The sequence below is a fragment of the Macrosteles quadrilineatus genome, unplaced genomic scaffold (genome assembly GCF_028750875.1).
Source record: "Macrosteles quadrilineatus isolate MER2022 unplaced genomic scaffold, UCM_ALF_1.0 Scaffold_8__2_contigs__length_117827958, whole genome shotgun sequence".
In the NCBI taxonomy this organism is placed as follows: Eukaryota; Metazoa; Arthropoda; class Insecta; order Hemiptera; family Cicadellidae; genus Macrosteles; species Macrosteles quadrilineatus.
This window is the reverse complement of record NW_026542601.1, coordinates 53,230,109-53,255,048: the sequence shown is the minus strand read 5'-3', so window position 1 is coordinate 53,255,048 and position 24,940 is coordinate 53,230,109. Positions and strand designations below refer to the sequence as shown.

The 24,940-nt window shown below is 35.6% G+C and overlaps 2 protein-coding genes across 10 annotated transcripts in view; one reads left to right on the top strand and one right to left on the bottom strand.

Moving 5' to 3' along the window:
* Positions 1–5,453: 5,453 nt before the first annotated feature.
* Positions 5,454–16,325, bottom strand: LOC129000194 (lymphokine-activated killer T-cell-originated protein kinase homolog). Of its 6 annotated transcripts, none has more exons than XM_054427146.1 (6): positions 16,257–16,325; positions 8,859–8,992; positions 8,107–8,306; positions 7,682–7,874; positions 6,415–6,687; positions 5,454–5,851 (listed from the first exon to the last, which is right to left on the bottom strand). In XM_054427146.1, the coding sequence occupies exons 2-6, from the start codon at positions 8,944–8,946 to the stop codon at positions 5,676–5,678; spliced, it is 930 nt and encodes a 309-aa protein (XP_054283121.1). In that variant the 5' UTR covers positions 8,947–8,992; positions 16,257–16,325; the 3' UTR covers positions 5,454–5,675. The 6 variants fall into 6 exon arrangements, with proteins under 6 accessions (XP_054283121.1, XP_054283123.1, XP_054283122.1 ...); XM_054427148.1 differs by having other exon boundaries at positions 8,859–8,989; positions 16,257–16,308; XM_054427147.1 differs by lacking the exon at positions 16,257–16,325 and adding an exon at positions 11,640–11,740.
* A 2,197-nt stretch (positions 16,326–18,522) lies between these two features.
* Positions 18,523–24,940, top strand: part of LOC129001437 (sentrin-specific protease 1-like) — a 48,597-nt gene continuing 42,179 nt past the window's right edge. Inside the window, exons 1-2 of one of the 4 annotated variants that reach the window (XM_054428701.1) lie at positions 18,523–18,701; positions 21,574–21,614. In XM_054428701.1, coding sequence (XP_054284676.1) covers positions 18,615–18,701; positions 21,574–21,614 — 128 coding nt within the window. In that variant the 5' untranslated portion in view covers positions 18,523–18,614. Of the gene's footprint in view, positions 18,733–21,573; positions 21,615–24,940 lie in introns of all 4 variants that reach the window. The other 3 variants (XM_054428702.1, XM_054428703.1, XM_054428704.1) reach the window with 3 other exon arrangements.

The window sequence follows — 24,940 nt, the reverse complement described above, 5'->3', positions numbered from 1 at the left end:
TCATTGAAAGGACCTATTGAAGTCCTCATCAACCAAAAGAATGCCTACTAAAGCAAATAAAATTGAGACGAACATGTAGGCCCTAATGCACGAAATCAGGTGGTTCTTAAGTATGTGGAAAAATGTATCGCTATTCAAAAACAGACGGAAAACTTGTAAACATATTCGTGACAACGGGTGTAACATGGCTACATTATCAATGACAAACGTGGACAACCTTATACGAGTGTGAGTAAGTCCGAAAACAGAGTAAGTCCGAAAACAACTCTAAAAAACAATAAGCAATAAATTGCAAGAACCGTTGCTTATATCATTGGGTATACACGTATCTACTGACGTGTATACTCAATGCTTATATCGAACTGTTAGGTATATGTACATCGTGAGTATTTCCATTAGTTGTTCTATTTAGTTGTGTGTCCGTTAGTATAATATTTTAGTTTACTCTTTTAAAGTCAGCGGAAATTGTAAGTGTTATCACCCTTGAAATAATGTTTGTGTAGTACTTTGCAATCCTACCAATGCTTATAGAATCATACGATAAGAATGTTCTGGTTAGAATATGTCGCATAGAGTGGTGACTACTGTATCTTTTTGGTTTCCTTGTAAAACAGGATCAACAGAGATTTTCTATCGACTTCCAAATTGTTCATTGCAATAACAAAATATCACACAGTTTGATGAATATTTGTGTGTAAACCACATACAGTACACCTGTATTCTATCTATTTTACCTTTTATTTTTCCAAGACTTTATAGAAAATCAAGCATTACGTGATCAGTGAAGAAAGGCTGTATCCCATGTGTTTTATAGGTAAAGAAGACAAGGGCGGTCCTAGACATATATTTTGGGGGGTCACCGAGGGCCTGGGGGGTATGGAATACCCCCCAAAAAGGAGGGGGGTCCTGGGGTTCCCCCCGGAAAAAAAATATATAAATAAATATAGGCTATACAGGGTGATCAACTCAATGAGGCCACCATTGGGATATCGGAAACAGTAAGAATTAGAGAAAACTTAAAATGGGGGACATTCCTTTATTTTTTGTGGCAGTTAAAAATATGATTTTAGTTTTTTTTTATTCAGTCACCATTTTCCAAAATGACGGCCAAATTTGAAATTTCTTATAGAACACCGGATAGAATAGGCAATTTAAAAACTTTTTTATCCCAAACATTTTTTCGATAAACCCATTCGTTTAGGATTTACAGCCTATGAAAAAATGACTTCCGGTGTACATTTTACATCATGTAGCTCCTAAACAAGTACGTTTATAGCAAAAATGCGAAGAGTAAAAAAGTCTTACAACTGCATCCACATACCAAAAAGACCATACAATTAATTAAAAATATGAATTAAATTATTTAAAAAATGGCGGCAAACTTGAAAAGTTAGTTTTATTATATAGTCTTTAAGGAATGTAGATGCAATTCTAAGACTAATTTACTTTTTGCAATTTTGCTCTAAACTTGCTCGTTTAGGAGCTACATGATGTAAAATGTACACCGGAAGTCATTTTTCCATAGGCTGTACTCCTAAACTAGTGGGATTATCGAAAAAATGTCAAGGCTAAAAAGTTTTTAAATTGCATATTCTATCCGAAAACATGATAAAAAAACTAAAATCATATTTTTAACTGCCACAAAAAATAAAGGAATTTCCCCCATTTAAAGTTTTTTCTAATTCTTACCGTTTCCGATTTCCCAATGGTGGCCTCCTTGAGTTGATCACCCTGTATATATGAATTTGAACGGATGGTGTTTTTGGTCTCTAGGGAGCTCAAAACGAAAAATTAAATCGGGCCTGGGTCCAGGTGTTACCATAAGTACTACGGTAATAGCTTATTCCCTATATGGGAAATTCGCCAAAAACCTAATAGTTATATAGAACAATATTACATCCAACCAGCTGTTAGTTAAAACAAATTATATGGGACTAAAACAAATCGATGATTCCAAAGATTCCTTTAAAAAAATAATTTGAACATCCTACTATTTTACTATGCATATTTAATTAATCTGCCATCCTCATACCTAAGAATTGAATGTATCAATGGTCAGCATTACACATAGTATAAATAAGTCAACTCTCAATATTTGTTTCCAAATGCTGAATTTGTGTCACAAATGCTGAATGTTTACAGCTGTTATGTTAAGCAAATTATATTGTACTAAAAGCTAGCTTAGAAGGTTAGCGTCGTCTGGTAGACTTTTTAAAAATTAAAACTTAATTTCTAAAAAACTGGGACCCGTAATTATAATTATGGCTTTGACATTCCCTAGTTCTCAAAATTATCTTTCTTTCAACACAAAAATAATGAAAATCCGTCGACTGGTTGATTCAGAATGTGAAAAAAACCCCATTTACGTTTTAATAATATATATGATAGTTTGGACAGGTTTCAACCCTTCCGAGGCGTAATATTTACACAGTTTATTTGTAGACTACATTATAACTCATAAAATAGTTCTAAAATTAAATGGATCTCCTTTTACAAGTGTATATAATAACCAGAAATTTTCAGATCGTCCTTGCGTGTATTTCATGCCACAAATTTTGACGAAAGGCTTTTTATTACATAAACTATACCTATTTACAGTGTTGACCAAACAGTTAGCAAGAAGCATTAATAGATTAGCTATATACCAAATATGATAATTTTAGCTCTATTCTAATTATGACAAAACACGAAGTAACTAAAAGCGAGTTTTGTTGGTGTAGTAAGCGTTGCAGGAGGTCTACTTTACACTGAATCGACGTTCACTTTTATTGCTTTTGATCTTCCGGCACTGTTGACTCAGCGAAACTAAACTTGTATTTTACCGTATTTCGTTATATTAAAACTGCTGTTGCATTAGGTCAAATTCCCAATAAGTCAATTGCTTTAACATAGACCACGTTTTTAGCTCGGACTGTACTATTTGACTTACTGGGACTTTTGATCTACAGACACTGCAAACATTGTAGTTTTTGACCTAGCGGCACAGGTATAAATTATTTGATCTTCCGGGACTGTTGACTTTCAGCAACATTCCCAGATTTTGCGTAGACAGTTTGAAATGGTAACGTCAAAATGTAGCAACTTAAGAATTACATGAGAACAAAATAATACCAAGAGCTATGATAAGATAATATGATGTATTTTAAGTTAATCAATTATTTGTTAGATTAATTTTCTGTATTAAGTTGTATTTGCTTGGTATATTACACCAAACATTCCCTGTAATACTCTTTATTGATGATATTAATTTTTTTAAATTGTTTTTAAATTGTTAAATGTTCCAAATAGCAATTCAAACACCAAACCCAAAATATTAAGATTACTATATTTTTCCCAGGACAACATTAATATATATTATATATGGAGTCCAATAGAATTTTTTCAACTCTTTACAAACTTTTTCTTTTGAAACAAAGTTAAAAGCAACTTTGTTATAAGAAATGTTTCATCTGTTACTAGGCCTAGATCATGCTTTAATATGTACATAAATATATTTTTCCTTATTTATGTTCTCCAAGAATAGATATAATTTAGCTTATTAGTCTAATAAGACTGGGACTTGAATCACATATTAGCTGTTTTTATGTAAATTGCCAATATATTTTAATACATTTTTATTCCAACAAAAATATCGAAAATTATTTTTGACCTGAACATTTGTAAAGGTACTTTTAAAATTTTTTAACCAGTTAGATTTGTCAAGGTTGTGAAAGCCTACAAGAGGAGAATGTATATATTGTAATATTGTTGTAGTTATGACTCATATTTGGGAATTAATCTTGTTATCCAATTTTCCTCTTGATTCTGTTAAAAGCTTACACTTTGCTAATATTTGATTCAAATAAATGTATACATTTAATGTTCAAATTTTATTGTTGAGAGCCTGTTCATTATTTAAATGCACGCAAGCTAATTTTTATACATTTTGTCTTTATTGGGCCCTTTAATCCCCATTATTTTGTAGGGTTTAAAACTGCCAAACAGCTCCCAAACAATAGAGGACTTTTTTACATTATATCAAGAAAGCACCAGTACTTACTTGTTTGGATGTAGACCTATACTTGATTAACATAAATCAATAACTCAACCCACATTCTTACTCAGCTAAAATACTCCCACCTCTACACTAATGGTTATATTTTGAGGGAAACCTTGTTGAGAAAGTTTTTATAAAGGAATCTATTGATTAAGCTCTAATGATGAGCTTAAAAAACAAATAATTTAGTATATTGAAGTGTTTTTGTGCAATAATTGATTGCGGAGAAAATCTAAAGAAATGTAAATTTAAAATCCCTACATTATTCTTATAGAGAATAAGTAAACTATTGTAGTTTGGTCATTTATGGATTTATGTTGATCAAACATGACCAATTTCTTTATTTTATACTAAGCTAGTGATACTTTACTAAAAAAAAACTCACTTTATTACCCCCCCCCCCTTGTAGCAGCAAACCTAGGTACTACCTAAAGTGATAAATCAAATCAAGCGAATGGAAATTCACTTAGTCTACAGGTTTGCTGCAGGGGAGGATTTTTTTCTTCCAAATCAAGAACTTTATGAACATATTTTTACTAATTTAAGGTTAATAATGTTCCAAATGGTAAGAACATTATTAACCTTAAATTTGTAAAAATATGTGCATAATGTTCTTTTTTTTGGAAGAAAAAAATACCCCCGCCCCCACTCGCCTTTCATATACAAATTTTTTAATCATACTTTACTTTTAGACTACCTATTACTATTTCATAATTCCTTATAATTCTTCCTCAGTGAGAGCTGCTATATTTTCACGAGTATAACTGCAATAAGCACATTACACTTATCTTTTATACACTTTAACAGTACCGTATCAGCAAACTGATGTGTACTTTCTCCCATTAGCTTGTCATAAAATTGAACACGGGTAAACATTACTCAATACTCCAATGATAATGGAGGAGGTAACTGTGATATTTAATGGGAAAATCACAAGCATTTAAATAGGCAACTTTTGAGTTTTGAACTACAAAATTTACAAAATTGGAGATTGTGCCATTTGGTTCAGGGTTAAAAGTACAATAACATACAAAATTTTTATAAAAAAAAGGTAAGAGCTATTTTTGGTAAAAATCAAATTTTCCGTTATTTTATAAATTGTCATGAAAAATCACTGTTAAAAATCAAAATTTCTGATAAAATTTTAAAAAGGCATGGAGATACAAATTTATGATATAGAACCCACATACCAAATTGCATTAAAATCGAACTACAGGTATAGCCTGTAGTTCTGTACACATTCACACACAGACAGACATTAGTTTGATTACCACTTTTCTGGATGCAGAGGGATTTCCACTCCAAAATTTTTACAAAATTAATATTTTCTTGATTTATTATGTATAGGGGGAGAAGGTAATTCTTATAAAAGTGTAAAACTCAAAAAGGTGTAGTTCAAGGAGTTAGTACCAGTTGCACAGTAAATTGGAAAGAATACAGTTTATTCAAGAAAATAAAAGTTGACTATATGAAAACTTTTAAAAGCTATCTTTCGACCACTTGGTTTGTTGAACAAACAAGTAATCACATCACATCCATAAATAAATATCAAAAGGTTTAGAAAAAACAATAGGAATAACACATGTAAGAAATCCAGGAGGAAACAACATCACGAGTAGTGAGCATTTTTTTTTATAGTTCATATAGTGATTTGAACTGGTTGTTTCTCAAGTGGCACACCATTGCTAGCCAATACAGCTAGGATGTCTCTAGCTCTTGGTCTGAGACGAGGATCTTGCTGTGTGCACCACTGATAGACCTCTGTCACCAGACTGTACCTGGTTGGGAGCCCTGCAGGCAATGGGGGCGTCTCACCTGCATACACCATCAGTAATTATCTAGGGAGCTATGGGGTTCCAAATATAGTCACAGAGTGTGGTAGTCTAACATCCTTTAGGTATTGTTACTGAGATAGTTTATGTGATAAAAAAAGAATCTATAACAACTAACAAAAAGACATCCTATCATTATCAGTATAACTTGGTTAAAAGTCAGAGTTTTGATGAAAATCAGTAATATATCAATTATATGGATATTATATGGAATTCAGTGCACTTTGTCCATAGCTAATTTCAACTATGTCCATTTTCATACTAAAACTGGTTTAAACTCTTCATCATTCATTAGAACTATCATCCATTGGAATGTCTACATTCATAGTCAAATTTTTAAAACTCAGCAGGATCCTGATATCTTTAGATTACAAAACTATAAAGTGCTTGCAAAGAAACCTCCTCTACTCAGGTTAGGCTGAGTCCTGCACTTGACATTCCATTTATTACATCTTGGTCACCTCACCACTATATCGATATTTTAAACACCGGTACAGAAATAAGTTATAAGTCTAAGAAATCAAAACTGAACACACAATAACTTACCGTAATGCTGATCACACTCGATGAGGCTGCTGTTGAATGATTCGGACAATGAGACATCGTTGTAGTCGTCAGTTGTGTTGGGTATCTTCAGAGTGAGCATCTCCCAGATTACAAGACCGAGAGAGAATATGTCTGCCTTCTCTGTGACAGGTCCCTCTTCTTCCAAAGCCTCAGGGGCCATCCAAGCTCCAGTCCCCACGTAATCCTCCACCCGGGCCGTTGTCAGGTCCAAGCTCACACCAAAGTCACACAGCTTTACCTCTTCAAAGTCCCCTAGTAAAGATAATTTATGAGAATCCAAAGAATACTAGCCTTCATGACCAGGTGATCAGATTTAGGTAAGAAAGTGCAATAAATCTTGTAAAATTCCCATATTGTTTACAAAACCAATAGGTGTCTATGTATACACCTTTAGTTAAGGCGGGTTTACACACTACGATAAAATATATGACTCGTCTGCAACGACAAATCAAAACGTCTTGCCGGATGTTGGGCCGTGCTGTTTAGACGTTACGTCTTTTACAACAACTCCGCTTCCACTTCTGAGGCTTTTTAGGTGTTCTATGCCTCGCAATGGAGGAGTTACTATTGGGGTCTATGTACGTTATTTGTCTTTCAAGAAGTGTGAAAAGTGAAAGAATACCTAAAGCAGCTCTTGTAGAGTTCAATGAACTGTCAGAAACTCACAGGAGGATTGAGGGCTCTGACATTTTAATTTAGGTAAAAAAATTGCACACTAGTGACACACAAACAACACTATAAACAGTCCAACTACACATAATGACCTTCTAATACACAATGTATGTAACAAATACAACAAAACTGAGGCTTATAGGGTGCCACAGATGCACCAATATGTCTGAGTAGCCGGAAACATGCAACGACCTGTCAGTAGGTTGACAAGAAATTGATTGTGTTCAGCACCAACCTTTCAATCCCACTCTTATTTCGACAAGACAAAGCGTCTTATGGTTTACAAGTTCAGACTTTCTTTCAACGATTTTAAGTTGCGGACAAGTCGTTATATTACATCATAGGTATAATTCCTAGATGTCTAGGGGTGGAACGGATTGAAAATGACCTACAATCATTGTGTCATAGGGCAAATAAGCAGGCAATTCTTTTCTCTTCTGTTCTGTCCTTGGACAACCTACATATTGGGTGGAGAGTGGCGGTTGTTAGAATTCTTCCTAAACAGATACGTACAACCACCCCTGCTAGCAAAACATAACAATATAAAGCATACTTCAAAGTAAAAGGTCAAAACCTTTGATTAGAACGTTGAAGGATTTCAAATCTCCGTGCAACAGTCCCTTATCTTCATGAAGGTATTTCAATGCTTTTGCTACTCCTCCCACAACAGCTAGGATCTTTTCAGGCTCAAATCTCACTCCCCCTTTGTCTGACAACCTTTCAATCAGATCACCAAGAGATTCATTACATTCCTCCATTGCAAGTACCTGTAAGGAGAAACAATAATTTTAACAAACTGGAAGTAACAGATATATAATGTTAATAAATTATCATTAGGATATTATGGTGATCAACCTTGTGCAAAAAAAGGTGCAATAGGCTAAATTTAATTTGAGTTCATGTGTGTAAGTTTTTAAGCACTTACCTAATTAGAAAACTCAATTTTCTTGAGACCAAATATTTCAAGACAAGGGACAGTTAGTTTAAAAACAGTCTAACCTTTCTTCCATCTTGAGTCTTTGTGAAACCTCTAAAACCGACAATATTAGGGTGATTCAGCTCTTGCAGGATTTTTGCTTCTGCTTCCAACCGCTCCTGGAAGTGAGATGCAGTGTGCTGGCGGTTTACGGTTTTCAGTGCCCAAGGAGATCGGAGTGTGTGGTTGCAAGGAGAACGATCGAGGTGATATACAGAAACGCCTGGAACAGAAATTCATTTATTATTATATGTACTTCTTATGTTTTAGGGTACCTTTATGTTTCATAAGTCATTGAATTGTCCCACAATCTTTATAATTCAAGAATAAAGCTAATAGCTTGTCTTAATAGTATTCTAGGCCTATATGAAATATATAAAACCTTCGCTTAAATTTGTCAGTGTAATATTTCAGTGTTAACAAACCCAAGATACACTTGTACACCTATAATATGACACCAGAAACATGCAGGCGTATTTCGTCAGGTTCAGTGCTAGCCAATTCATACTTCATTAACTGAAGAAAAAAACTATCAGACTGCAGAAAGTGCTACCACATTTCTTCCTAGTAATAGTAATGAATCTAATTACCAATCCTGATTATCTACTTAACATAAAAATTACTGTTTAGACTACATTGTGCCATGTATTAAGGACTGTAAATCATAAACTAATCTTCCATTTTCTCATAGGCTAATACAAACTTAGAAATTTGAGTTTGGCCTTTTTGAGAATCAAAGGACTTTGACTAAACCGTATCACGTGTATCATCTTACCTGTGCCAAATCCTATTTTCTTAAGCAGTGGAGTAGGCGGAGGAATAAATTGTGTATTTTCTTTGTTTTCAGGTGACTGCATACTCATTTTATTTGCAAACCAAAGTAAACTTCTATACCCGTCACTTTACCTGCTAAAATAATTTTGTTAGGTAACTTGATGATAGATGATAGACTTAACTAGACATAAACAGTCATATAAGATAAAACAATAATAATAATAATAAATCTTTAGTAATAACTCTTTTGTTAGGCCTATTGAATTTCCCTATAAGCTATTACCTGACAACAGTAAACATACCTGTAGGTGGCACGGAAGAACCTAGACACTGGACCGATTTAATATTTCATTTTGATATCCCTAGATGCCAAAAAAGCTTTGGTTAATAAACAAATTTATTATTAGCTTGAAGTCCACTTTCCCCGGGCGTAGCCTACACTTGCCCCACTTGACCTTACCCAAGTTTATTGACTGGAAGTCAACAACAATCAAGAAACTTTAAATCAAAAATAAGAAGCTCTTTTGCAAAGGTAGGTAACTTAAGTGTTAGTGATAATATTAGACCAAATACTAGAGAGGGACCTTTTGTGTATGTAGGAATGTTCAAGTTCATCACTGAATAGGAATCACACCCAACAGTCGCTACGGTCAAGTTTATTTATGATTCAGAAGAGGCAAGTAATATACGCTTCTCAATGAGAGAAAATGAAAATAGCTATCAGAATCTCATGCAAGAGTTATCCAACCTATTTCAGCAAATAAATCCATACTTTCAAGGTTTCAAAACTTTGGAATAGGTATTAAGAGAAACTCCACTTCAACAACGTAAGAAAATGCGGAAGCTGGGCAACTACTCTGACAGACAGCATACCGTATGATTTATGAAGATTAATTGTGGGCTTCACACAACTTTAGGCCTAAAGCCTGTAACCTGTACCTATGTCTTCAAATTAAAAATATGACTGGACCTTGGAAACCTCTGGTTAGCAGCAATTTCAGCTTCAGATCACCTTTTCAGAGGCCTTTTGGGTAAAAGGCCTATAATACCGTTGATTCTATAATAGGCCTAATAAGGCCACAAAAACTATTAAAACACTATCAAAGATGTGAGTCAAACTTTTAAACAAAACAACAAAACAATTAACATTTATTGGCCAAAATACAAAAAACGCATAATAAACATCGGACACGTACGGTGCCGGTATAAGGTAGGTCATGACTGAGGTAATTTGACCAATAAATGTTAAATGTTTCATGTGCCTGTATGTGTTTTTTGTGAAATTTAAACCTTATGACGACCATTCCATGGAATAATCGATCCAACATTATGACCTGAAGATGTGTTATTAACACGCAACAGCTGTAGTCAACTAGGTAACTACAAAACAGGATCACTTGACGGATACAGGTAATTTCAACCATTTATTGTAAAAAACAATGGATAAAATCACTTAAAGAGTAGGTAGGCTACCTCACATCAAGATCATATTAACAACTTAAAAGGAATTCTTTGAAGAACAGGATTCCCAAATGTCCTACAATACTACAGAAAATAGACCATTAAGTTAATGGTTGGGATATGGGATATGGTCTATTGTCTGTGATAATACTCACTAAACGTCACACTCACACAAACGCTACCTCTCTTTATCAAACTTGACCATTTAACTTACCGATCACTTACGATTGTGATGAAGCTACAAGCAATAGGCATAAACACAGGCACAAGGGACTGAAATCAGGGCTGTCACGACAGAATCGGGACATGTGGCAACCCTGGCTTACTGTAAGTAAGAAATGTGAGGCTATGTTTGGTGACCCTACTACTTAACAAGACTAGGTTTGAAGCTTAAACCTTTCCAATGCTATAATGAAATTCAAAAAGGCTTCTGGCATGCAAACAAAATACATAAGTAAGTACAATGAAATGTACCCGGAATAAGTATGCTGAGATGTGTTCAAGTACGGTTTCAGGTACAGTACACCTACAGTACAGCCTACTTAATATTACATCCTGTCTAAGTGAAATAAGTAAAAATCCACCACAGAGAAGTAAGATATACAGAGGAAACATGCTTAGGGAACAACCCTGCGCTTTTAGCTCGGGAATGGTGGGGCGGAAATATACTAGTACCGAGCCAGAAAGAGCCCAAACGGCTATTGTTAGCAGTTGTACCACACAGGCTCTACAGCGTGAGCGTTATAGAACGTGATGGTGAGGGGTGAGAGAAGAGGGGAAGGGGACGACCAATAGAATTCTCTATGTTGTAAGTTATTACAGTAAAATTATCCTAGCATGTTAGTAACTTAGCAGCCCAGTTGGCATATATCCCCAAGATATATTCCTGTCCTGGCCCTATCCTTGCTGAGGAATTTTTCTGTTTCTTGCTCCCCCAAACCTAAACCCAATCATGCCCCTGGGCCAGGCCCTGGCCCATTTACTTAAGTGGCCCCTGCATAGGCTAACTTACTAGCATTCTACTCTTTAATCTAACATATAAGACATGTATAGCCTACTGAAATGTATAGAAGCATTGGAATCTGTAAAATTGTTTATAGAATCAAGTTAAAGCATTTAAAACCAATCAAACAGATTTATTTTTTTATAAAATTAGGACTTAAATGTCAGATGCAATTAACAAAGTTAGGTTAGCCTACTTGTCTCTTAGTCTGGAAGTTTAGAAAACTACCAAACTGCATACACTAACTTGTGTATTTTTTATTATTTTTTTATGGTCCATAAATTTAAGCTACCGTATCATGAAAACTGCTTACCTTACCACTTATCACAAGATTCTGAATTCTGGTGGATTAAGTTACGAGTAGCCTTATAAAATGAGATTCGGATTCTATACAACAATGTCAACAATTACATTTAATTGCTAGCTTTTGGCGGTATAATGACATTACGTATTACGACAACGACAAACACTGAAGGATCGAGCGAGATCGAACATTGAGATTGAACTGTAGTCGTAGTGATTGAAGGAACTGAAACTGAGAACAGAACTCTGAACTGACCACTGAGCTATAGCTATAATTCTAACCGGAACCGGAGGTAGCACTGCCATGGCAGAAGTCTGTCAAAAGCGAGTCGCTGATTTTGTTAGGTTGGTATAGCAGTAAGTTTTCTTACCATAGCAATAACATGGCTTCTTATAACTAGGTTGTATAGCAGTGAGTTTTTTTGTCATAGCAATAACATGGCTTCTTATGGACACCCACCTCACGCAAACATGGCGGCTGGCGACACGCATCTTTGACATTCAGTGCTACCTCCGGTTTAGAATTATAGCTCAGTGGAACTGACAACTGACTCAGGGTCCTGCAGAAACCGATGAGAACCTCTTCTGCGAAGGAGAGTGGAGGATTGTGGGAGAGCCCCTTACGTCACGACGTTTTAAGAAAAATCATAAACTAATTTTTTTTTATTATAAAGTTAATTTTATAATTTTTAACTGTCATAACCTAACCTAACTGACCAAACTTGCCGACATAAAAGATATAGTAATGTTTAAGATAAAAATCTAATAAAGATTTACTAATCGAAAAAATAGTTCTGTTCATAAAATAAAATTATAATTAATGCCTCAAATTCTAACAAAAGATGTACTGTACAGTTAAGAAGAACTACCGAAAAGGCACGGTAGGCACGTAACTAGGGTTAGGGTGTGGGGCAATTGGTTTTTTGGGGGGTGCCAACGCCAACAAATTAATTAGAAACTCGTCTCGTCCCGTCTGGTGTTCACGAGGTATTATACACATCCAATCGAATACTGCTGGTGACACTAACTTTTTGTCAAAGCTTTTTCTTAGAATACGATTACTGTTCATGCCCATTTTTGACCCTGGTTAGCACCCTAGGCACAACTAATATGAGATGAGAACTATTTTCCCTTTGCGTAAGCGTCATTCCTGCAGAGAGTTTTTCAATACAAAAATCTTGACTTTTCCCTCCATCTATACATTCTAGATTCTTTGACCTTTTTAAAACAAAACATTTCTGATTTACTTCTCTACTACAAACCAATATACACATTATGCGCAATTCATTTAACTTTCCAAATCAAAAAAATATTTTTTTTAACACACATTGTACGTATGGCATAAAAGCTATCCCGTTAGAACCAAGCCTTTCAAAATTCAAAAAACAGTTAAAACATAAATTGCTAAGTATATGTATAACCTCTTACAGCGTCAAAGAATTCCTCAAAAATGTTCTGAAAGCTCTAATATGTAATTGTTGTAAATATTACTAATATTAGAATTAGTAATTGCTGTATACTAATAAGTCCCTTCTTTTCTTGGCGTACTAACTATACATTCTATGGTGTAAGAATAGATATTGATAAGTTGGATTTATTCAGAGCAGCCCTAGGTAACATCGTGGTTAGATACTTCTCCTGGGTGGCATGCATTATTTGAAGCATTTTTTGTGAATTTAAGGTATGTTTTAGATGTGTTTTTCCTTTCAATTGTAAGGTCAGCTAAGCCATTATCAAACCCAAAAAAACAAGTCAGATTAGGATAAGTGCAAATTCCGATTGGTTTAATTACGCCAGAGCTCAGCCACCTAGCCAAGTTTAAGTGTTCGATGCTTGCTTTGAAAGATAGGTATATGTTGTCCAAATCTGACAGTGACAGAAAAGGTTACCATAACATAAAACAAGCCTATAAAACACGTATTATCGAGGCTAAAAAAGAAGGTAATGTGAATCTATACTTATTTAATACGCAAGCAGGATTTTTGTGACAATTACTCCTCCAAAACTACTGAACCGATTGACATGTTTTTGGTGTCATTGGAGAGAGCGTAACGTGAAGTTGTGCAGGAAACTTTCTTTTTATGGAAATAATTAAAGAGTGAGGCCCTGGAGTCCTTTAAAGTTTCGTATTTCTCCATAAGATTAACATGGGAAACAAAAATTGTTATGAAACTCCAGCTGTTGTCAGAAATTAAAAGTGAGAAGAGAAAAAGAACATATTATGTTAATTGAAAACAGCCAATAAGATTGCTAATTTAACAGTTTATTTGAACTTGGGGTGTAAATATTACCATAGATAAAACAATGGAAAAAAGATAGAGAGCCTTGATAAATTATTGATATAATCTGTTATGTACATCTTGAGTATTTCCATAATCTTTGAGTCGAAACTTTTAAAGTCATAAGAAATTATGACTGTTATTCGTTTTAAAATAATGCCTGTAATACTCAGCAATTGCTCGAATTCGAGCAACAGGGACACTAGTATGATTAAATCAGCTAAAAATCAATGCAAGGCTGCATGGGATGTGGTGAGGTCAACTACCAGCTGTCATCAGCTACCTTCCACCCCTGATGATTTTAATGATTTTTTTATTGAGTCTGTGAACAACATTGTTTATTGTTACTAGCCTAGGACCTGTTAGAGACATCCAGCAGGAGGCCGGAAGGGACTTGCATACTTCTACCCTGCATCATTGGCAACCTACCTCTTCAGCAGAGATTTTGCGCATTGTCTCAACATTTAAAAACTCTAACAGTCCAGATTTTTATGGAATGTCTTTATCTTAGCTAAAGAACATTACTGATGTCATATCAGCCCCTCTGGCCACTGTTATTAATGATTCCTTGGAAAATGGTATTTTCCCCCAATGCCTTTAAGACCTTAAGGACTCTGTGCCAGTCTAAAAAAAGGGACGATCGAGAATCTCTTGCCAGTTACAGGCGTAGGTTTCCATAGTGCCTTTTCTCGGGAAAAGTTATTGAAGCCATGATATCAGTCCAACTGACACAGTATTTGGAGATTATTAATTAGTTATTAATGATTCCTTGGAAAATGGTATTTTCCCCCAATGCCTTTAAGACCTTAAGGACTCTGTGCCAGTCTAAAAAAAGGACGATCGAGAATCTCTTGCCAGTTACAGGCCTAGGTTTCCATAGTGCCTTTTCTCGGGAAAAGTTATTGAAGCCAGCATAATATCAGTCCAACTGACACAGTATTTGGAGATAGACAGATATCAGATGGGCAGTATTGTTTCAGAAAAGGGAGGTCCACCACTGGTGCGATTAAGAAGTTGACCGAATTGGTTGGTGAGGCATTCGAGGCTGGTGACACGGTGACTCTCACGATGTGTGGCTTGAGTCGTGCTTTCAATTGTGTTAACCACAATCTTCTGCATGGGAAATTGAGGAGTTTGGGAGTATACAGCATGGCACTGAAGACGATTGACTCCTATCTGGCTGGTTAAGGCACCAGGTTGTCTCTGTGGAGGGTGTAGCATCCAAGCCCAAGAGTGTCAGGTATGGTGTCCCTCAGGGATCAATATTGTAGGTCCGTTTTTATTCCTGGTAATTATCAGCAATGACCTTGATAGAGATGGAGGGGTTGTGCTTTTTGCCGACAATACAACCCTGGTGTCACGGGGGACCCAAGTTGAGCTGTCCACTGCAGATGCCAACCAACATCTCTCCGTAGCATCCCACTGGTTTGAAGAAAGTGGTTTTCAGCTCAACCATGATAAAACCCAGACACTCTGGTCTGCAGTCTGTCAAGAAATGCCCCACCTAATGAACCAGTTAAGCTCCTTGGATTTCATCTGGACATGAAATGGGCGTGGAACAATCACATAGGCAATGTTCGCAGCAAACTTTCTAGGGTGTGCTGTCTCAAGCTGCGATATTTTATTACTGAACACCTGCTTAACATCTATCATGCCATGTTCCATCACTGTCATGTGAGTTATGGCCTACTACTTTGGGGTCATGCCGCTGATGTTAAAGATATATTAGTAATCCAGTACGTGTTGTAAGATATATTTCATTTTATTGACCGCCTTGCCCACTGCGAACCCATATTTGCAAGGCTGGGGATATTCACGGTTTATAACAATTGCATCCTCGTATGCTTACTGCTGATCCATGACCACTGCGACAAGTTTCAACTTCGTTCAGCGGTTCATGACCACCAAACTAGGCAGCACGGGTTGCTTGATGTGCCCAGGGTTAGGCTGGTGAGATCCCAGAAGCAGGAGCAATTTACAAATCTATAACAAGCTGCCCAACTCTATCAAACAGCTTGAGCGTAAGCTTTTCTTAAGGAAGCTGGTCCCTCTACTCAAGTCAAGAGCCTTCTACTACTCCCTAAAAGAATTTTTTGAAGACATTTTCCCAGATTTTTCTGACTGATCCACCTATCCACATGCCAATGTTGTAAATATATTTTCTGTAAAACGATTTGATTTGAATTAATTGTTATTTTTAGTACCAAGTTACCTACTGTCAGAATCTATACTTGTAGGCTTAGTTATTGATAGGTATCCCATTTATTGGCGAAACGTTTGTTGTCTATATTGCTTTAAACTAAATGGAGTAATTAAAAAACCCCCTCTTCCCATCAACAGTAGGCGTACTTACACGTTTGAAATATCTTTAATCTACGCTGATTCCTTAAGAGCCCCTCCTCATCACTGAGCTATAATAATAAAATAACTAAAACTTTTATTCCCTAGTCTGTGGCTTCGGCTTGACATTGTCTTGTCTTCTTCTTGATCAGTGAAGTGATCAATGAATGATCGAATGATCATAGGATCCATCACATCGAACCAAAACCAACGAGCACATAATATAAATAAATAGAGAGGACACGCTTCAATAAGCGCAGTACAGCGGAGTGTCGCCAGTCCAGAGCGCCGCGACCCAGCCAAGATGGCGGTCGAAAGCATAAGTCACCACACTAGCGAGCGCCGAACCACGGTGGTGCAATCCGTCAATCCACTGTACTGTATAAACGCACGTCGTATAAACGCCCATACAGATATACAGTATTTGTTGTAAATCCTGTATTTTTAAACAATTATAACCGTAGTAAGGTGTAATCTGTAGAGTTGAATGGTGATAGTTGACATATTTTGTATTGATTTCGTTTTATTTAGTCATTTAGCTTAGTTTGAACAGTGAATTATTTAGGTTAACATAAACTAATAACGCAAAATTGTGGTTTTTAGGAAACTAAACTTGTTTTTAGGAATAAAATCAATATAGACGACAGAAATATTCCCAACGACATAAATGTACCGGTACTAAAGAAAATTACCACTGACTACTGTTATGGCACAGTTTATATGGATGCCACTTTTTTCCGGGGACCATTTTTTTTTTACAAGAAACCGACCAAAATCACCACAATTTACTACTCAAATATATATGCAAGATATATTTTACTGCAAGATTACATCATTTTAGCAAGGAATTTATAATGATCAGATCCACACAAGCAGAATCAGAAGCCATCTCAACAAAACAATCACATTTCTTGGTCAGTAATAATTAATAAAATAATGCTATCTGTGTATAAATATAATAAACTATTGTAAATTAAAACTACAACCAGAATATAATTATTTACACTTCCCATATAAGTTCCTTACTTCCTGGATTAACTTGGTAGTTTATCAAAAACTAATTATAATATATGAATAAGCTTTTAGAAATTTATATGAAACTAGCTGGCCCGACAGACGTCGTCCTGTCCTAATGTGGTTTTATGTCAAATTCTCGTTCATTTTCAAGATGACCTCGATCACATGGTTCAATCACGTCCTGGTTGAAGTTCGTTCGCTACGCTCACTCACCTTTAGGTTGGAGCTCGTTCGTTCGCTACGCTCGCTCACCTTTTGGTTGCAAATTAGCAAAATGGTCCGATTTTGATGAAATTTGGTACAAACGTGTAAACCTACGTTTATTCGAACGAGTTCGCGATCCAGCATAATCGGGCCACGGGGACGAGGGTTTATGGGGGGTTTTATAGGATAAAAATGGAGTTTTCCCATTTTTTACCCTAAAAACAAAAAGATTTCCAATTTCTTTTCAAACCATTTTGTAGAGCTTAAAAAAAGAAATAATTTAGTATATTGAAGCGCTGTTGTATGCCTAATGGTCACGGAGAAAATTCAAAAATAGTGTAATTTAAAACTCCCATGTTATTCTTATGGAGAAAATGAAAATTGTTGTAGTTTGCTTGTTTATGGATATATATTGATAAAATTTGGCAAATTTATTTATTTCATCCTATACTATTGACTTATGGTCAAAAACACTTTTAACTTTCCCCATAGCAGCAAACCTAAGCAGTCGTTAAGTCTAATGTTATTTAAATAGGGAATAAATATGTCTTATTTATGGAAATATTTTAGTAAAAATGTAATCAGACAAGTTAAAATTTGCTTAGTCTGCAGGTTTGCTGCGGCGGGGGTATGCTCATTGCATCGAACTGAGCTAACTTAGCTTCTCAAACAGTTTTTCCATTCGTGGGATTATTATCCCCAAAACGGGACTTTTAGACCTTTAGCGGGATTAAAAGGGGATGCGGGATAAAACGGGATTTTTAGCTGTGATGACTATTTTTTATTTTTTCTACTTAATTTTAGCGAAAAACGAACTCCAATTAAATAAAATACTGTAGAAAATATAATAGTAATGTCTAAACAAGTTTTTAAACATGATACGTCAAATATTATACTTAAGGAGTGACTGGAGAGAGAGAGGAGGGATTGTACAATAAAAAATTAATAGGGAAAAAATGGGATTTTTCACAATTTAAAAGCGGGATTAAACGGGATTTTTTTTGGCCGTCGTGGGGATTATTTTTATGGTCGTGTTGTGCGTGTCCGTGTGGAAATCTCAACTTAGTTTTTCAGTCATCCGTTGTTTGTGACAAACTTAGTATAGTACCGTATACATTTTTATTTTAAATCTTTAAGTACTATTTAATTAATGGTGAACAAGTATGTCAATTTTAGCCGGTGTGTTTCAGTGGTTAAAGACAACACTTTGGCCATCGCAAGCTTTGAAGCGTCGAAGGTAGCCTACCCAAATATTTTAACTAGGCTAGGTTAGCCTATACCTATTCATGAAATAATTAAAATGCTAAGCTTAGTATTTGGCTAGTTGTTACTAGAGCCGTAATAACCTTCTTTATGTTATAGATTTATTCCCAGAATCTGCATTTATCGAAACAAATGATGGCTGCACTTTAGTTTGTAAACTAAGTTAAAGTGTTCGTAAACGTCCTAGCCTACACTCATTCAAATCAATATATCGATTATTTTATTCGGAATATCAAGTTAGATTAACTTAACCGAATGAAGTAATCGATATATCGAATAGGCTAGTCTAAGTTATAAGTTAGGCCTAGGCCTATATCGATATTCTTCATTTGAATGAGTGTAGGCTAGGACGTAAAATAAAGTGCAGCCCAAATGTTTCAGTGTAGCCTAAGTTAGGCTTTGCTTTGATGAGGTAGGCCTAGGCGTTGGCCTACCTAAAAATAATTAACTTATATTAAGGTGACCGTGGGAACCTTTATTTGATATATCGTTAGAAACTAGGCCTAGATTTTTACCTGAAAACAAAGGTACAAAAATCTTTCTGCTGTGAAAAAAATTCCTTATAGGCCCTAAGTACACCAATCATTTCAATTTTTTAAATGGTGTAGGGGCTGACTTAACTTTAGGTCCTACACTCATTCGAATGAAAATATTGATTATTCGATTGTTTCATTCGATATATCATTTGGTTAGTTAGGTTAGGTTAACCTTACCTAACTAACCAAACGATAATGTATATCGAATGAAACAATCGATATATCGATCGATAGGCTAATGTATTTTTATTCGAATGAGTGTAGGACCTAAAGTAAAGTGCAGCCGGTGTAGGCCTAACTTAGGCCTATTAACTTAGTGATGTTCAGCTTCAAATTCAAATTTTCAAATTGTTGATCTGCACTTCAATATTTAAGTTACACTCTAAAATCTAAGTTTAATAGCCCAAGTCATATTTATTGATTGAATGATTGATTGTTAAGTTATGTAAGTTATACTAATTTTAAAGTAGGTTAGGCCTAAATAATTTCATTAACAACCCGTAATTCGACTGGTAAAATCGTCAAGTAGGCCTACCGGTAACTTAAGGTAGGCCTTAGTGATAGGGCATTCGAATACATAATCGAATACTCAAGTTACCTAAGTTATTCGAATACGACCAAGGTATTCAAAGATTCGAATACTTCTGGCTGTACCTATTTGAATACTTAGGTACTGACATTCGGCCGGTATCAATAAAATTAAATCAATCTAGGCTAGTTTGAATAGCCAGAATAAATGAATTCAAATTCGGCCGATGTGTTCTGAGTTTGAATATATACTAATTGACAACTTGAACAACAACTTTTAAGGTTACGTACTTAAAATGGAACCTTTACTGTACCCAACTCAGGAGGGATCAATTAACTGTCTCATTAACTTAAAATGGGTGTTAAATTTGGACACTTACCAGCATTATTAATTACTTTTTATATAAAACTGGCTGCACTTTACAATCGAATGAAAATATCGAATCGAAAAAACAATCGAATGAGTGTAGGACGTCAAGTAAAGTGCAGCCATAAAACTAGCTGTACCTGCGGGCTTTGGCCCGTTTAACTTCACAAGTGAGCCCGTTCGCATGGCTCAATCACGTCCTGGTTGAAGTTCGTTCGCTACGCTCACTCACCTTTAGGTTGGAGCTCGATCGCTCCGCTCACTTGCCTTCAGGTTAGCTCGTTCGCTACGCTAACTCACTTTCAGGTTGAAGTTCGTTCGCTACGCTCACTCACCTTTTGGTTGCAAATTGGCTGTAGTCAGAAATTTAAAAAAATAATAGTGCTGCACCCTGTTGGTAATCCTTGTAACTTTAATGCTATTGAACATCATAAAACAGAACCAACTTGTTTAATTGAAATAGCTGTTAAGATTCATTAATTCCTTTTAAATATGAAAAATCATAAGGTTAACATGGGAAACTCCAGAGCCACTGGGGCGGAGCCCGAAAGCCCGATCAGAATAAAAACTATTTAGTTTTCCTATTTAATGCCCAAAGAATCGGTGTAGTACCGAATTTCAGCCTCCTAGGTAAATGGGAAGTGGGAGAATTAGTGATGAGTGAGTGAGTGAGTCAGTGAGGGCTTTGCCTTTTATATATTTAGATAATTCAATTAACCTAGTAATGAATCATACTGTTTTAAAGTTGAAATTCACTTCTCATTAAATCTATAATTGTAATGAATACTTTTGTCTAGTTATTTCACAATATTAAATGATTCATTACCTAATTGAATGAGAGTGAACAATCATCTATTTCATTTGGGTTTATAAGTTAGTTTGTTTAAAATATAACCTATTTTATGTTAGAGTAGAACTGAACTACATTTATATTCATTTAAATGTATTTATACATGAATGGCAACAATGCTTTGATTTACAAAACTAGACTTGGGAAAATTGAAATTGCCATAGGCCAATTGGTTTATTTAAGTATACACCATGTTGCTATAAAATTATTCGAACAAATTTATTCAAATTCTCAAATGTGTTTGATTATCCCATCACTACTAGGCCTACTTAATTTGGCCTAAGAGACTATGGAATCATGCTTGCATTTTTGAAATTATTTATTGTGTTTAAACCACTAGGCCTATTTCAATAGTGGAAAAACAGTCTGGAGATAACAACAACTCGATTCATCATAATATAACCTAAACTTTACGTTCCTAATCTAAGCCTAGGGCCTACCTATCCTACCTTCAAAGGACACCTATGGTCTTTCACAAATCCACATAAAACCCGACCTACCTACCTCACATGTCTAAATAAGAACGTATTAGTAGAATAAAATTCAAACGATTGTAGTTTTTCAGTTTTTGCCACAGCAGAAAAATCTTTGCGCCATTGTTTTCAGGTAAAAATCTAAGTTAGTTTCTATTGATATACAAAGGTCAGGCAAAAGTCTGGAACCCCCCAGTTAACTTTTTAACGCGTTGCAGTAGGAAAACCAAACTCGGCACATATTTACAACATAAGGAATTGCACTTTTTCATCAAAGTTACAACTTTGCCCCAGCCCCCAAAATGGGGTATTTTGGGGGCAGCCCCAAATTTTCAAATGGAAACACCTATCATGTGACCCCTCATTTTAAAGGGTTTACCAATAGAAATTGAATGCTGCGAACCAGGAGTCAATATCGCACCCCTAAGCAAAATGGCAGCCATTTTAATTATTTAAGATGAGCAAATAAGATAGGCCTAAAGTCTGGACACCCCCAGTTAACTTTAAAAATGTAATATTTTAATACTGACCAAAAGGTGAATTCTCTTTTTTTATAAAGGTATGCTGAGTTTAGTTTTCCTGCTATAAACCTGTTAAAAAGTTAATAGGGGTTATTTCAAAATGACTGCCATATTGATTAGGGGTGCGATATTGACCTCTAGTTTGCGCCATTTAATTTGTCTTGAAAAATCCTTTAAAATGAGGGGTCACATGATCGGTATTTGCATTTGAAAATTTGGGGCTGCCCCCAAAATACCCCATTTTGGGGGCCGGGTACAAGTTCTAATTTTAATTAAAAAGTGCATTTTTTAATGTAGTAAACGTTATAAAGTTAACTGGGGGTGTCCAGACTTTATCTTGCTTACCCATCTTAAATTAAAATGGCTACCATTTTGATTAGGGCACGATAAGGACCTCTGGTTTGCGACATTCAATTTCTCTTGATAACATTTGAAAATTTGGGGCAAAGTTGTAACTTTGATGAAAAATTGCAATTTCTTGTGTTGTAAATGTGTGCCGAGTTTGGTTTTCTTGACTGCAACGCGTTAAAAAGTTAACTGGGGGGTTCCAGACTTTTGCCCAACCCTGTATAAATTACTATATAGGTATATTACCATGGTCACTTTAATACGCATAGGCCTAAGACTTACCGGTAATTTCCTATTTAAGTCCTAGTAAGTTAGCACTTTGGTCATGCTATCAAACCATCAGATATGGTTTCATAGCATACTTACTTACTCTAAATTAATTGTTAGGCTTAAGTAAACTCAGGTCTTAAGAAATTTATTGATGTGAATCTGCCAATAATTCACCAATAAATAGTGGAATGTGCGCCAGTGCACCTTATGATGTCTAATATTGGTCCTATTTCGGTACAATAGGCCCGCAAAGCGTAAAATACATATAGGCCTTCCTTTATACCATTTTTCCATCATTGACCAGTAATGGCTGGTTAGATTTCATCGAGGCCAAAGAGTCATAGCGGTTAACTTGGCTGTAGTTACAAGGTCCATTCATCGTTTTCCTCTAAAGTATTCCTTGATGGAGTAGGCTACAGAAGCGCACCTTCAGTAGTTCCTTTACTTTCATAAAAACATTCTTTAATAGGGTATTTTATATTAAACACCAACTTTAATAACAGTTATTTATTTAACAAATTTAACAAGGATCATAATGTAAAGATGTAGTAACTCTAACTGAAGTCTTACTTTGTTTGTTTTGCATTCATAATAAACAAAGAACATTTAATTTAATATTATCAGCTGATGTACAGGATATAATAATCTTCCCTGGAAAAGAATCAGTTTATTGCCTCTTCAGTATTCTCTGAGATCATCTTATTACAGATGATGGATAAAATTTCTTTGTCCTGTGTGATGCTTGAGGGAGAGTCATTTGGTTTGTTTACCACTTGTGCATGTTTCTGTGACTCAGACTCTGAGGCTTCGTCGGACTGTTCATTTAAAGATACTAGTGTAGAGCGCATTTGATCAACATGGCATTTAACCATTAAACCTTCAACTTCAACTTCATAATGGCAGTTTCCTAATATTTTGACCACCTTACCAAATTTCCATTTAGGATGATTACTTCTGTAGTCTTGAACTTGAACGTTATCGCCGGTGCTAAAACATCTTAAGGTACCAACGCCTTCTGTGTCAGAGATCGTTTTTGCCATTAGCAGATCAATTCTCGTACGTATACACCTTTTGAACATCATCTCCGCAGGGCTTCTTCCGGTGCTTATGTTCATAACTTTACGGGTTTGTAGAAGGAATCTACATAGGTTTGTATGGATGTCTCCAGATTCTTCAGCCATTGCACTTAGTTTCCTTTTTAGAGTTTGTACATAACATTCCCCTTGTCCATTTGAAGCTGGGTGATATGGTGTTATCAGTTTATGTTGGATACCATTGGATTCCATAAAATGTTTAAATTCATGTGAAATGAACGCAGGACCATTATCACTAACAATTGTACTTGGAATGCCGAATCTTGCAAACATTTCTCTTAAGATTCTTATAGTGGAGAAACTAGATATGCTTTTTGTTTCCTTTACTTCCAACCACTTTGTATAATATGAATCTACTGCTATGAAAAAGTATGTACCTCTGAATGGTCCTGCATGATGAATGTGCACCCTTTCCCAAGGAATATTGGAGTTTGGCCATGGTTCATGGTACTTTGGATCATAATGTAAAGATGTAGTAACTCTAACTGAAGTCTTACTTTGTTTGTTTTGCATTCATAATTTACTATTATCAGCTGATGTACAGGATATAATATAGGGAATGACTTTATGTCCTGGTACAGGTGGTTAACTAGAGTCTAATGCCAAGGACAGGATACCTATCATTTTTTTTGCTTCCTCAGCCTGCAGAATGGAAGGTTCAGATTTCCTCCTTTTCTCGTATTTTGTGCAGTTGGTTTCTGCAGCTGAGGTTAGCCTATCTATATTTTCCTTGACCTGCACCAGATAGCTATAGATGAATCGGCTGTAAACAGTCATCACTTCCAAGGTACAAAAAAGTCATTTATAAAAATCAGGAAGAGAACAAGCTCAAAGATTGAACCCTGTGGGACCCTAAGCTGACATTCAATTTACTGGAGAGTGACAAAAATGTCACTGATGTAGTGATGTGTGATAATTAAAGGACATTTCTACGCAAAGCAGAGTAGCCTATTGACGTCGTATCTCAGGAATGCTTGATAGTCATTAAAGATAAATCATGAAGCGCTCGTGCCAAAATCTATTTCGATGGCAATATTCTGGGACAATAGGTTAGGTCCGAGAACAATGATACACATATAGTCTCTAAAGACTCAAATTCGTTCCTTGGTTACGATGTTGGTCTTCTGGTAAATGCGTGAACATGTCCTCTATCACTTCACTTTAACCCTCCGAGTGTTATGTGTCGTAAAAGCGACTCATAACACATCCGCTGTTGTGTTATGTGT

Excerpts from the sequence above, each read along its gene's own strand:
- LOC129000194 (XM_054427146.1), bottom strand. The coding sequence starts at position 8,946 with ATGAGTATGCAGTCACCTGAAAACAAAGAAAATACACAATTTATTCCT. Across the intron at positions 8,307-8,858 it reads GAAAATAGGATTTGGCACAG|GCGTTTCTGTATATCACCTC; the intron begins GTAAGATGATAC and ends TTTCTGTTCCAG. Across the intron at positions 5,852-6,414 it reads CGAGTGTGATCAGCATTACG|GTGAGACGCCCCCATTGCCT; the intron begins GTAAGTTATTGT and ends TGGTGTATGCAG.